Source organism: Chlorocebus sabaeus, chromosome 8 (assembly GCF_047675955.1).
Source record: "Chlorocebus sabaeus isolate Y175 chromosome 8, mChlSab1.0.hap1, whole genome shotgun sequence".
In the NCBI taxonomy this organism is placed as follows: domain Eukaryota; kingdom Metazoa; phylum Chordata; class Mammalia; order Primates; family Cercopithecidae; genus Chlorocebus; species Chlorocebus sabaeus.
This window is the reverse complement of record NC_132911.1, coordinates 37,590,073-37,604,633: the sequence shown is the minus strand read 5'-3', so window position 1 is coordinate 37,604,633 and position 14,561 is coordinate 37,590,073. Positions and strand designations below refer to the sequence as shown.

At 47.0% G+C, this 14,561-nt stretch overlaps 1 protein-coding gene across 2 annotated transcripts in view; it reads left to right on the top strand.

Moving 5' to 3' along the window:
* RAB11FIP1 (RAB11 family interacting protein 1) overlaps positions 1 to 7,748 on the top strand; it is a 42,518-nt gene extending 34,770 nt beyond the window's left edge. For both annotated transcript variants that reach the window (XM_037983604.2, XM_037983603.2), the window contains one exon: positions 3,551 to 7,748. In XM_037983604.2, coding sequence (XP_037839532.2) covers positions 3,551 to 3,769 — 219 coding nt within the window. In that variant the 3' untranslated portion in view covers positions 3,770 to 7,748. The remainder of the gene's footprint in view (positions 1 to 3,550) is intronic.
* Positions 7,749 to 14,561: the final 6,813 nt, after the last annotated feature.

Here is a 14,561-nt window from a genome sequence, read left to right as displayed (position 1 = left end):
TTTTTTTTTTTTTTTTTTTGAGGCAGGATCTTGCACTGTTGCCCATACTCAAGTGCAGTGGCACGATCTTGGCTCACTGCAACCTCCACCTCCCGGGTTCAAGCGATTCTTCTGCCTAAGCCTCCCGAGTAGCTGGGACTACAGGTGCCCACCACCATGCCTGGATAATTTTTTGTATTTTTAGTAGAGACGAGGTTTCACCATGTTGGCCAGGTTGGTCTCGAACTCCTGACCTCATGATCCACCTGCTTCAGCCTCCCAAAGTGCTAGGATTACAGATGTGAGCCACCATGCCTGGCCCTGTTTTATAATTTTTTAATATCGTAAAACTAGGCTCTTCTAATGATTTTAAAGTCCTTTATATCCTTTTTCCCTTTGAATTACATAATCCAAATTAAATAGCTGTTTGATGGTTCGTATGAAATACCTTAAGTGTGTACAGGCCGGGCGCGGTGGCTCAAGCCTGTAATCCCAGCACTTTGGGAGGCCGAGACGGGCGGATCACGAGGTCAGGAGATCGAGACCATCCTGGCTAACCTGGTGAAACCCCGTCTCTACTAAAAATACAAAAAACTAGCCGGGCGAGGTGGCGGGCGCCTGTAGTCCCAGCTACTCGGGAGGCTGAGGCAGGAGAATGGCGTAAACCCGGGAGGCGGAGCTTGCAGTGAGCTGAGATCCGGCCACTGCAGTCCAGCCCGGGCGACAGAGCAAGACTCCGTCTCAAAAAAAAAAAAAAAACAGTGTGTACACATTTTCAATTCTAGGCATTTATCTTAAGGAAGTACTTAGAGATATGGCCAAAGATTTATGTTCATGCATTTTGATTAAAATGTTATATATAATTGTACAAATTGAAAACAACATAAATATCCAGCAATAGAGGAATAGTTAAAATATAATGGGATTTTAAGCATCCACTAGAAAAGCAAGTTTTGCTAAAATGTTATGATGGAAAAAATGCTTACTAAATAGTACAAAGCTGTAAAACTATTACTTTGTATGAGGCTGACATTATAAAACATATCATCAAGAACCCCAGGAAGGCCAGGCTCAGTGGTTCATGCCTGTAATCCCAGCACTTTGGGTGACTGAGGCGGGAGGATCACTTGAGGTCAGGAGTTCAAGACCAGCCTGGTCAACATGGTAGAACCCTATCTCTACTAAAAATACAAAAATTAGCTGGATGTGGTGGCAGGTGCCTGTAATCCCAGCTACTCGGGAGGCTGAGGCAGGAGAATCACTTGAACCTGGGAGGCAGAGGTTGCAGTGAGCCGAGATCGTGTCACTGCACTCCAGCCTGGGCGTCACAGTGAGACGGTCTCAAAAAAAGAAAGAAAAAGAATCCCAGGAAAAATAAAGAGACCCAAATGTTAGGTGTTGGAATTAATTATAGGACACCCTACAGGTGTCAGCCTCTGTATCCCTCTCTCTTTCAAATTCCATGCAGAATATCTTATGTATTCCGACTTTAAATAAATAAATAAATAAATAAGATCCTTATATGACAGAAGTATAATCTAAAATCCCTTGAGGACATACTCTTTGCCATGATTTACAAAGGTGACTCTTTTTTCTTGATATAAAATGTAAGGCTGGGTGTGGAGGCTCATGCCTGTAATCACAGCACTTTGGGAGGCCATGGTGGGAGGATCACTTGAGCTTGGGTTTGAGACCAGCCTAGGCAACATAGCGAGACCCCGTCTCTATGGGGGGGGGGGAAAAAGGCATTAAGTACATTCACATTGTTGTACAACCAATCTCTAGGGCTTTTTTCCAGACATGCAACTTTTCAATGAAATATTGTTTTGGAAGTCACATCTACGGTGACTGAGGTCCAGAGAAGGTGTGCTATGAATGCATGCCTTCAAAGTTTTAAAAAACAAAGATTAGGGGAGAAGCAGGTTTTGGAAAAGCAGTCCAGTGTCTCGCCTCTGAATGTGCAGCCTGTATGGGGTTGAACTCACTCTGTCTATGGAAACATTGGTGTTGTGTGTCTAAGTTAGTACCGCCATCATCGTGCGTTTGTTCCTGGCCAGGATGGGAGGGCTGGGATCCCTCCTTTGACTTCTGGCTCGTGTCCAGGCAGTTTGCGTCACTGGACTGAACTGGGGCTTCTATCATGTCACTGAGGAGCGAGTGTTGATTCTTCTTGGAGAAGGTAGTCTCTTGGCCTTCCTGGTAGACAGTGAGACCGTTAGACCCTCAGGACAATAAAGCTATTCCTGCCTCAGAACTCTGCCAGCAAAATCATCTTGATTCTTTAAACATGGAAATCTCAGGCTACAGATTTCAGGAAAAGTCACTTTTTTTTTTTCCTTACTGGGGACTTGAACAGCGTGTGACTTTTCATTGAAGCTTTATCTTGCGTGTCCTCCTGGTTCAGGCTGCTTGGGCTGGCAGGGGCCCCAGATCACAAATGCTGATAAAGCACAGTGACTCCACAGGGTGTGTGCTCTCCTCAGGAGCAGAACACTCAGCTCTGGGACAGGCCGCTGTGTACCCAAGGGCGTGCCTAGATGGCCACGGGTGAGGACGGGGCATGATGGCACCTGGCTCTGACTCCGCATATTTCTCAAGTATGAAGCGATGTGAACTGGAGTCCCTGGGTGTCCTCTGCATCCACCTGCTCACCGAGTCCTTCTGAGCACAGCTTTGGCAGGAGCAGACAGTTGGGCTGGACCTCGACCTGCTGCCCTGGAAGGAGAGCCCTTGCCCCCTGCACCTGCTGTCACAGCTATGTCTTCCTGGGCCCCCTCTGGCTTGGGAGTCGTCTCCAGCTCTGCACTGGTGTTTGGTCGTGTGAGCTCCTAGTGTTCCCAGAGGAGTGAGCGCTCATTTGGAGAACTGAGTCCTCCCATGATGGCATTGCTTAAAATCCAAACCCAGAGTCAAGTCCAGAGGTCCTCGACCTGTGAGCCAAGTATGGTTTTTACATTTTTGAAGGGTCATACAACAAATAAAACAAAACAAACAAATAAAAAAAAAAAACACAAGGAAGAATATATTAACAAAGGCCATCTGTGGCCTGCAAAGACTCAAATATGTGCTATCTGGCCCTTTCCAGAAAACTTCATCAGTCAACAGCCTGTTTTCACCATAAACTGAAAATGGATTCCCTGGCTGGGCACGGTAGCTCATCCTTGTAATCCCAGCACTTTGGGAGGCTGAGGCGGGCAGATCACCTGGGGTCAGGAGTTCAAGACCAGCCTGGCCAACATAGTGAAATCTTGTGCCTGCTAAAAAAAAAAACCCACAAAATTTAGCCAGGCATGGTGGCACGTGTCTATAGTCCTAGCTACTCAGGAGGCTGAGGTGGGAGAATCACTTGAACCCAGGAAGCAGAGGTTTCAGTGAGCCGAAATCATGCCATTGCACTCTAGGGTGGGTGACAGGGTGAGACTCAGTCTCAAAAAAAAAAAAGGAAAGAAAATGGATTCCCAAGAAACCCAGATCACTAGTCACTTTTTCCTCCTTTGTACTTCTTTTAGGTTTTAGATTTCTGTGCTGATTTTATAACTCCTTTTTCCCAACTTTCTCCCCGTCTCCAAAGAAATACAGCCCCTCGGACCCTGCGTTTGCATACGCACAGCTGACCCACGAAGAGCTCATCCAGCTGGTCCTCAAACAGAAGGAAACGATAAGCAAGAAGGAGTTCCAGGTCCGAGAGCTGGAAGACTACATTGACAACCTGCTTGTCAGAGTCATGGAAGAAACCCCCAATATCCTCCGCATCCCGGCTCAGGTTGGCAAAAAAGCAGGAAAGATGTAAATCAGCAGGAAAAAAAACACCGAGACGTTTTTGTGACTTCACCTTCACCTGCTCTAGGGGTCAAGGACTCGCCCTGCCTGACAACCAGCCAGCAGGCTCCGAATCACCGTCCCCCTCACATGTTATCTGGCAAGAGTGAATTCTACCAATGGAAGCCAGGTTAATGATTACAATGAATCTTTTACTATACATTCCCAGGGCTTTATTTTTAAATGCCACTGTGCCTTTAACTAGGTTGTAAATAGTTTATGCCCACCAGAGACGTGGTCATAAGATCTGATCCTGAGCCAGAGATTCAGATGGCACAGGAGGTATTCATGTATTTTAACACTGGGGTTTTCTTTCTTTCATACTGAGATTTTTTTCAATATGTATCCTCCAGCTCTTAAAGCTTACCTGAGAAAGCTTTAAATGAAAAAAGGACTATGCCATTGGTGCTGTGTTACATACACATACTTTCTTGGCTTTTGAGTAGCTCAGGTGTGGCTTTTGGCTGCAGATGTTAAATTTTGATACCATGTAAACCTACCCAGCTTCTCAAACTTGGGTCTTGTTTTTTGATGGGAGCAGGGGTGTTTAGAGTAAGCCTCTGAGTGTGCCTTTCGGATTTCGAACAAGCGGCCTTTTCTGAACATCAACTTCTACTACTCTCTAGCCTTAAAATATGTTCTGCTTAGATCCAGGGCCCTTTTATTGGAGACTGGAAAAGTAGAATTCAGGAATTAAAAGAATTACTCTTTATTTAATTTGAGGAACTTGGTTAAAGCCCCTGTTCTTATGACAGCCAGGTTCCTGCTGGCTAGACCAGCCTGTTCAGCGCTTTGCTTGGGTGGTCCACGCACTCGCTAATACAGTTCTGGCAGGTGTGGAATGATGTCAATAGGATTGCTTGGCTTTTTCCCCCTGTGCCTTTGCTCGGTGCCCTGGTTTCCTCAGCAACACTCCTTGTGAGGGGCAGAGACAGGGTCCACCAACTCCCCAAGATGAGGAAGCCCCTTCAGGCCAGGCGCAGTGGCTCATGCCTGTAATCCCAGCACCTTGCAAGGCCGAGGAGGGTGGATCACTTGAGGTGAGGAGTTCGAGACCAACCTAACCAACATGGCGAAACCCCGTTTCTACTAAAAATACAAAAATTAGCTTGGTGTGGTGGTGCGTGCCTGTAATCCCGGCTACTTGGGAGGCTGAGGCAGAAGAGTCACTTGAACTTGGGAGATGGAGGCTGCAGTGAGCCAAGATCATGCCACTGCACTCCAGCCTGGGCAAGAGGTATTTTAAGACTCTTAAAGAGCCTGGGCAATTTTTTTAAGATTCCATCTTAAAAAAAAAAATAGAAAGAAGAAAGCTCCTTCACTGTGCAGGGGACAGGAGACCACGGATTGGACCACAAAGGGATTGAACTGCATCTGCATGTTTGTCCTTTGAACACTTTCTCTGCCTGCCCAAAAGGAAACCCAAATTATTTCTGGGATACTGGGGAAATTGTAGTGAAGGGTTTAATGTAGTTAATAAAAGTGAAAAGTCAGTAGAAAACAGAAATGCCTCAGCCTTCAAATGGTTGCGTGTTTTTCCATTTTCTCTCATGAATAGACTCACCAGTATTTTACCCCCTTGTTATAAAATTGTGCAGAGCAAGAAGATGATACTTATTTTTGAATTTGTATTTTTAAAACTAGATTTATAGACTTTTTTTTTTTTTTAACTAGGACACTTGCTTCCTTCTTAGCTAAAAGCACCAGTTCAGATTTTTCAGGTAATTTTGTTGTTACTTAAGACTGGAATTAGTATGTTTCCGGTATTGCTCATTTTTTCTCCTGGCTATAATAGAATCTCATCTAACCTTGACATCTCTCCTAGGGGAAGAATGTCACAGGCCAATAGCGTGGGCAGGGGTGGAGATGCTACCAGTTATTAAATCGGGAATCACTTTTATGTATGTCCTTGTTACATTGAGGTTAAAAGGCAAAATCATTGGCAGTGCAATCTCTTTCCAGGATTTTGTTTGCTGTGGCATTGGTTGTATCAGAGCACTTTAATCTGAAGGATGATACTGTAACTTGATTTATCTAATTAGCTTTTAATTATCTACAGCTATTTTATTTCTCTCCTACAGTACTGGGATCACTGTAACACTGTAAACTTCTCAGATGACTTGTATTTTTGTAGTGTTATGAAATTTATTTACATACTTATAAAGAAAACTGTATATTCACTTGAACTCTGAAAATGTACATGTATGGCTGGATGCAGTGGCTCATGCCTGTAATCCCAGGAGACCAAGGCAGGTGAATCACTTGAGGTCAGGAGTTCGAGACCAGCCTGGTCAACATGGCAAAACCCCATCTCTACTAAAAATATAGAAATTAGTTGAGTGTGGTGGCAGCCACCTGTAATCTCAGCTACTTGGGAGGCTGAGGCACAAAAATCGCTTGAGCGAGGGAGGCGGAGGTTGCAGTGAGCCGAGATCACACCATTGCGCTCCAGCCTGGGCAACAGGTGAGATTCTGTCTCAAAAAAAAAAAAGAAAAAAAAGAAGTGTACATGTATATATTTGTCCCGCATTATGTTTTTTACTTGATATAAATGTATTTTTACTGTGATAGCCCAAATGCACTGGGGGCAGTTGTGCTCTGCGTGGTTCTTCTTCCACTGGAGAGCTGGAGTAGAGACCTGCGGTGTTCATAAGGATGTTGGTTTGGAGATGTCTGCTGCTAGGACCTGGGGTGTGTGACTCATTCCATATGAGAGGGACATCTGGGTGGAGGAGTGAATTCCTGTGCTCTGAAATGCCACTTGGAAGCTCTGGACAATGAAGGACAATTGACTCAAGGGTGCCTGGCTTCTGCTGCTGCTGAGAAAAAATTCAATTTATAGCATTTCTGCACCTCTCAAAGTAGATAAACTGGAGATCATTCAGTCAACAACTGTCCCTGAGGACTCAGTTTTGGGGGAGGGGTTATCTGGTAGAAGCTTTAGCCTGTTCTGAGCCATTAGCAGACATTAGTGAATTGGAGCACTGGAGAATCCTACAAATGGACTGTATCTCAGAAGAGGTGGGACCTCCTTCCAACTGCTGCAGATGCTGACAGGCCCTGGGAGGCAGCTGTGCTCTGGAGAAGCTGGAGCAGTTCATTTCTTGGCCTAGCCTGGCTGCCTCAGAAAGAGCAGTCAGGACTTGAAGGAAGCATCAAATTCTACACCCGTAAACTGGTTAGAGGTCAGCTTTGTGAAATGTCCAGCATTTGCCCGATTGTTTCAGATCATCTCATTCCTCAGGCTTTGGCAGGTATCCCGCCCTCCATCTTATTCCAGTGTGTTCACCTCATCAAGGCAGCAGACTGGATGAAGGAGCAAGCCTGCTCTTTGCCATACTGAACAGCTGTGGGCCCCGATTGGTGACGGCTCTGCACAGGCCTGTATGAAGGAGATACAGGTGTGTGTGCACATGCCTGTATGAAGAAGACACAGGCGTGTACTTCTCAGTTTTGCTAACAGTGGGAGCTCAACAGGGCAGAGAGGGCAGAGAGGGAGGGAGGTCCATGATGCTCAGCCATATACTGGAGAGGCAATTTAATGTTAAATGACACGCCATTCTTCCTTCCTGGGTCCCTTCTCCCAGTCAACTTTTTTCTTTTTCTAGAACTAATAATTATCTCTCACGACTGAAAAATTAATTGCCTTAGGTAGAGAACTTAATTCCTAGTATCCACCAAACTTAACTCTGTGGTGTCTCCATATCTACTGTGTGAGCTACTTAACTGACGCCCCCTTCCTCCAACTGAAGGATCGCCCAATGTTTTTGGATTATAGAATTATTATTTCCTGCTTTCTTTCTTTGAGACTTTTGAATTTCTTTGGTTTCATTTTTAAGAAGTAACCCAACATTTCCTACAACACTAAATGAAATGGTACTACCTTTTAAAGATTTGTGTCTGTAGTTTGGTATGGGTGCAATAAAAATTTATTCTGTCTTCCTGGAAAACCTCTCTTGGTGGGGGTCGGGGGATGTTTCTCATCCCATGAGGGTCTCTCACTGGGATTTCTGCTGCTGCCATCTTACCTGGTGCCCAGGAGTCCCAAGGTCCTTTTTCTCAGAGAGGACGGACATGTCTGGTCCCTTCGGATGCACCCTTCACCTTGGCCTGAAGTACCATGGCACTGGCCAGAGAAACTGAGTTGGAACGTGTTGCCCCCTTTGCCTTTGCAGCCAGTACCCTTGGCTGAGCATATGGACAGGGTCTTTCCTCAGTTCCCACCCCCACCACACACACAGGTTCCCACATAATAATGTCTTCACTTTGCGGGCATGAGTTGAATTCAGGCTGGGCTCAACTGCCCCATCTGGGAACCAGGTCCTTGTTCAGTTGACTTAGTTGGTCCATGTGTGAACAGAGGGTATTAGGGATGCACAGGAGTCTCCTGGAGCTCATCTCACCAAACCCCAGGCCCTTCCCAAGGAGGTGAGAGGTGTGCCTGCCCCGCAAGCAGTGCACGTGGTCCACACTCCAAGGTCCCAGACCTCTTGGAATGGAGGCAATGCTTTTGCTCTTAGAGATGAGTCACATTGTAGGACAGAGGCAGGCGGTGCCTGTGAGACTCCTGGGCTGGGATGGGGGAGCTTCCCTGAAGGCCTCCCTGGTTTTGGTGGAGAGGCCTGGTGATTCCAAGTGGACATCGATCACCATGTGTAGTGACATGAAGACACTTAATACATGTTATTTTATTTATTAAATCTCTTAATAAAACAGCCCTCTAAATGGAAGGTCTTCAAGGAAGGAAAGTTTAATTACACAAATGACCCCAACTTTTCTCCCTCAGATTTATTCCCCTTGCTTTGGAGTTCTCTCTGTTTGGTTCCTGCTACTGCCACCAAACCTAGCCCTCAGAGCCAGGCAATTGTATTTTTCAAATTCCAGCCCAAGGAGGGAGACACAACCATCTTTTCTCTTGAGTCCCCTTAGTCCAGTAGCTAGTAATGGAAACTTTTAAAAATAAATAAATAAATACCAGGCCTGGCACGGTGGCTCACTCCTATAATTCCAGCACTTTGGGAGGCTGAGGTGGGTGGATCACCGGAGGTGAGGAGTTCAAGACCAGCCTGGCCAACATGGTGAAACCCTGTCTCTATTAAAAATACAAAAATTAGCCAGGCATGGTGGTGCATGCCTATAATCCCAGCTACTTGGGAGGCTGAGGCAGGAGAATCGCTTGAAACTAGGAGGCAGAGGTTGCAGTCAGCCAAGATCATGCCATTGCATGCCAGCCTGGGTGACAGAGCCAGACTCCATCTCAAAAAAAAAAAAAGAAAAAAGAAAATAAGGGAAATAATTATAGGATATATGAACAACATAAAAGGCGAACTTTCCCAAATCCAGAATTCTGAGGCGAAGTCAAGCCCCAAAGGTCTAGAGGCGGCCAGCCACTCGGCTAGGTGGCCCCAGTTGTTCTTAGGTGACCTGAATTCCCTTATGCTCCATTCTGGAGGAGCAATAGACACTGTTCCCCTCCTCCACTCCCGTCTGCTGACTCACTCTAGATTTTCCTTTTTTTCTTTTTCTTTTTTTTTCTGTTTTTGAGACGAAGTCTCTTGTTGCCCAATCTGGAGTGCAATGTCGCAATCTCAGCTCACTGCAACCCCCGCCCCCCAGGTTCAAGCGATTTTCCTGCCTCAGCCTCCTGAGTGGCTGGAATTACAGGCACCCGCCACCATGCCTGGCTAATTTTTCCATTTTTAGTAGAGACGGGGTTTCACCATGCTGGCCAGGCTGGTCTCGAACTCCTGACCTCAGGCAATCCACCTGCCTCCGCCTCCCAAAGTGCTGGGACTACAGGCATGAGCCACGGCTCCCAGCCCTCACTCTAGATTTTTCTAAGTAACATCATAACATGTTTGTACTTGGAAAAGAAAAAAGTCCTAATTTCCCCACTACCAAGAGGTAACCACTGTAGTTTTGACTTGTCCTGGGATTTTTTCCTTTCATATAAACAGCCACACTTTACAAGGAAGATAGGATCACACCGTCTGTACTGTTTTGAACGTATCTCCATGCCTTTTGGGAGTGGGCAGCTATGTGTGTTCTGCAACAAGGACTGATAGAATTCCCAGGAGAACTTTTCCTGGCTAACAATTCCCCTTGGCAAAAAAGAAAAAAAAAAAGCTACAGCAGTCACAAAGACAATCTAGGTCCCTTCCGGCCCAGGTTACAATCGTAGCCACCTGTGGATCAGAGTGGGGACTTGCCAGAGAACACCCTGTCCACCCCCAACCAGGAAAACAGTCACTTACCAGGCGTGGTTACCATTCTTTTAACTGGGGCCAGTGGTCAGCACAACAGCCTCCATTAGCCCTTGGACCCAGTCTCAACAAAGGCAGCCTGCCCCCTGGGCTGCCCTGCGGGTGTCAGCTTTTGGGCCCTGCAGTTTTCCCCTACTGGGACTTCATGAACTATCACTTCTGACTCGAAACTGGCTTCCTTGAGCCCTTTGAGGGCAGGGTTTTCCAATGCCAAAAAGCCTCCTGAGGGGTTATGTCCTTACTTGGCCTTTTGACTTTGTTACTTTACACAGATACCTGTGTTTTGAGCCTGGGAAAGAGTCGCCTTGGGGACATGATATGGCTCTGACAGAGTTGAGAAAAAGCTGCCTCTGTCCTTATGGACCGCTCACTTCAGGCTAAATCCTGATTGCAAAAGGAAGGCCTGCTTCTTAAAGCAGCGAGATGTACTATTTTTAATAATTCTCATCCAGGTCAATAATGTCTCCATTGTGCAGCTGAGCAAACAGACCCAGAGAGGCAGCAGCACTCTCATTTGCCTAAGTCACACTGTGAGTTGTTAAGAGAGGATTTGATCTTATAACCTGTCTGACTTGCAGGCCTAGAACGGGTCAGCCAACTACAGCCTGCTTCCTGTTTTTGTATAACCTTCAAGAATGGTTTTTACTTTTTTTTTTTTTAATGCTTCAAAAAAAGTCAGCTAGGTGCAGAAGCTCACACCTATAATCCCAGCACCTCGGAAGCTGAGGCATGATACTGTGAGCCCAGGAGTTTGAGTCCAGCCTGGGCAACACAGTGAGATTCCCCCGCCGCTCCACCACCGTCTCTACAAAATAAAGAATAAAAAATGAATAAGCTAGGCATGGTGCACATCTCTAGTCCCAGCTTCTTGGGAGGCCAAGTAGGGAGGACTGCATGAGCCCAGGAGTTTAAGGCTGCAGGGAGCCTCAGTGACAGAGTAAGACCCTATCTCCAAAAAATAAAGAAAAGAACCAAAACAACAATATTTCATGACACATACAAATTATACGGAGGGCTGGGCGCAGTGGCTCACATGTGCAATTCCAACACTTTGGGAGGCCGAGGTGGGCAGATCACCTGATGTCAGGTGTTCAAGACCAGCCTGGCCAACGTGGTGAAACCCCAACTTTACTAAAAATGCGAAAATTAGGCTGGGCACCTTGGTTCATGTCTGTAATCCCCGCACTTTGGGAGGCCGAGACAGGCGGATCACCAGGTCAGGAGATCGAGACCATCCTGGCTAACACAGTGAAACCCCGTCTCTACTTAAAATACAAAAAAATTAGCTGGGCGTGGTGGCAGGCACCTGTAGTTCCAGCTACTTGGGAGGCCGAGGCAGGAGAATGGCGTGAACCCAGGAGGCGGAGCTTGCAGTGAGCCGAGATGGCGCCACTGCACCCCAGCCTGGGCGACAGAGCGAGACTCCATCTCAAAAAAAAAAAAAAAAAAAGCCAGGCATGGTGGCAGGCACCTGTAATCCCAGGTACTCGGGAGGCAGAGGCAGGAAAATCGGTGGAACCTAGGACCAGGAGGCGGAGGTTGCAGTGAGCCAAGATTGTGCCACTGCACTCCAGTCTGGGTGACACGATGAAACTTCCATCTCCGGGAAAAAAATAAAATTATATAGAGGCCTATAGCAGGGCAGGGGTGGGCCCTGAGGAGGCCTCTTGGCCAGACCAGGCTGCACCCAGAGACCACAGGCTGCCTGCCCACCTCATGCCCATCAGTTGCCCCTCCCCTCCCTGCTCCCAGTCCCTGCCAGGGCCAGAAAGGCCACCACCATGGTCCAGCAGAGATCTGGTGGGAGTCTGGTGAGGGGAAGCCGAGAAGTGGGTCCTGGGGAGGAGCTCACTGTACTCCTGAGGGACAGGAGATAGAGGCTGAGTCACTCTGCTCATCGCTGGAGGCCGGGGTGCTGCCTTTCTAACATGACCATGTGGCTCTCAGCTCTCACCCCTGCCGGTCTGATTCTGTTTTCCCTGGGTCCTGAATACCCACAGACTCAGCAGAATTTCAGCCAGTGCTGCTCCTGTTAAAGCACTTCTGGCTGATCTCTGTTAGTTTAGCTACTGTTCACTAGTTGATGCTGAAATTGCTCTTATTAAAGTTAGACAGCATTAGGATTGTAAGGTACTACATTTCAAACAAAGATTGTTTAATATGATTCTTACGAATACATGACTTCCACATCTCTGGGCCCTCCAGAAGTACATAGGATAAGTATTGTATTTTCATTTAGAGAAAGGGTCTCTCGGCTGGGTGCAGTGGCTCACGCCTGTAATCCCAGCACTTTGGGAGGCTGAGGTGGGTGGATCACTTGAAGTCAGGAGTTCGAGACCAGCCTGGCCAAGATGGTAAAACCCTGTCTCCACTAAAAATACAAAAATTAGCTGGGCATGGTGGCACACACCTGTAATCCCAGCTACTCAGGAGGCTGAGGCATGAGAATTGCTTGAACCGGGAGATGGAGGTTGCAGTGAGCTAAGATGGCACCACTGCACTCCAGACTGGGCAACAGAGCAAGACCTTGTCTCAAAAAAAAAAAAAAAAAGACGAAGAAGAAGAAGAAAGGGCCCCTCTTACCTCAACGTCATTGTATTCGATATGGATAGGAAGGTTTAAAACAGACCAGTTCTGATCTATGAGCTGTTATTAAAAAAACAGTACAGCAAGTTGGCCGGAATAAACTTTGGTTTTAAAACAAAACAAAAAATTATATGAAATTCAATTTCAGCACCCATAGATGACGCTTTATTAGAATACAGCCTTGACTGTTCATTTGTTTACATAACTGTCTATGGCTGTTTTCACATTGCAACAGCTGAGTTGAGTAATTGCAACAGAGTATCTGTTGTTCGAAAAACCCAAAATATTTACTATCTGGCCTTTTATAGAAAAAGTCTGATGGCCAGGTAAGTCTGATGGCTGGGTGTGGTGGCCCCATGCCTGTAAATCCAGCGTTTCGGAAGGCCGAGGCAGGAGGACTGTCTGAGCCCAGGAGTCTGAGACCAGCCTGGGCAACATAGTGAGATCCTGTTTCTAAAAAAAAAAAAAGGGTTTTTAAATTAAAAATATTTTTAGAAAATAGAGAAGAATAAGTTTGCCAACCCGTAGGCTAGGATCACTTTGAGGGACAGGAATGTAACATTCTATCATTCACTTGGAATTGTGGAGGAGTGGGGCGGGCAAGGAAAATGGAGGCCATATGACTCAATCCTCTCTCAGGACTTTCCATAAGGCCAGATGAGCCTCAGCCTCCCAGCAGAGAGGAGTTCCAGGTCAGGTTGCCCTGGCCTACGCAGTGCACCAGGTCTGTGCTATGACCACCTTCCTGGAGTTACCAGATGCCTTTGTTCCTAGGAGTTCAAGAAATTGGAACATGTGAATCCTTAGCCCGGAGAGAAGTGGCTGGGAGGGGCAGACTAAACTATGCAGAGGGGAGGCTGCATATGAGTGAGGAAAGGTGCTTGGCACAGAGATTTGGGAAGCCCTGGCCACGCTCTGCCCTGAGGCTATGTCATCGGGAAGTGCCCACTAAAGAGCGGTGGGAAGGAAGTCCAGTCAGAAAAGCTCCAAGGCCTGAGGCAACTGCCAGGCCCAGTGCCACAGTGCGAGCTGTACTCAGGGCTCAGTGAAACTGGGTCGGGGTTGCAAAGCATCGTCAGCTAAGCTGAGAGGAGCCCAAGGCTGAGGCTAGAAGGCAGGCCTGGAGAGCAACCCGCTCTCAGCAGACACTTGCTCTAGATGGAAATGGGCCTGCTTCAGAGGAACTGGGTCTATGTGCTCCTTCTTCATCTTTTTTTTTTTTTTTTTTTTTTTTTTTTGAGTCAGGGGCTCACTCTGTTACCCAGGCTGGAGTGCAGTAGTGCAATCATAGCTCATGGCAGCCTCTTAACTCCTGGGCTCAAGTGATCCTCCTGCCTTAGCCTCCCGAGTAGCTGGGACTCCAAGTACACACCACTATACCCTGCTATTTTTTTTTGAGAGGGGTGGGGTCTCACTATGTTGCCCAGGACAGTCTTGAACTCCTGGCCTCAAGCTATCTTCCCACATCAGACTCCCACAGTATTAGGGTTACAGTCATGAGCCACGTGCCCAGCCAGTTTGGTGCTTTGGACAGGACCACCTAGGACAGGAATTCACAGGAGTTGAACTCCTCTTTACTGAATGCCAGCCTTCACTTTAGGAGGTACTCCTGGGGACATAAGGATGAGAAAGCCAGATTGCTCCCACAGAGACTTCCATCCAAAGAGAAAGTCAAACAACGAACTAGAATGTACACAGCCAAAGGAGGGAGGATGCACAAAGGACTTCATTCAGGTGGCAGATCCTCTTCTTCCTCAGTGCCTTCCTCTACTCTACCCTCTAGAAAGAACTCTGGCCTCAACGTCAGCATTACACATCTGGACCACAGCTGGGCTGCTGTTCAATGACCTCCCTACGACTAGCTTTCTGCTCTGGCCAAGCCCACCCTGGGCACTGGGGGCATCTGTTAAAAAG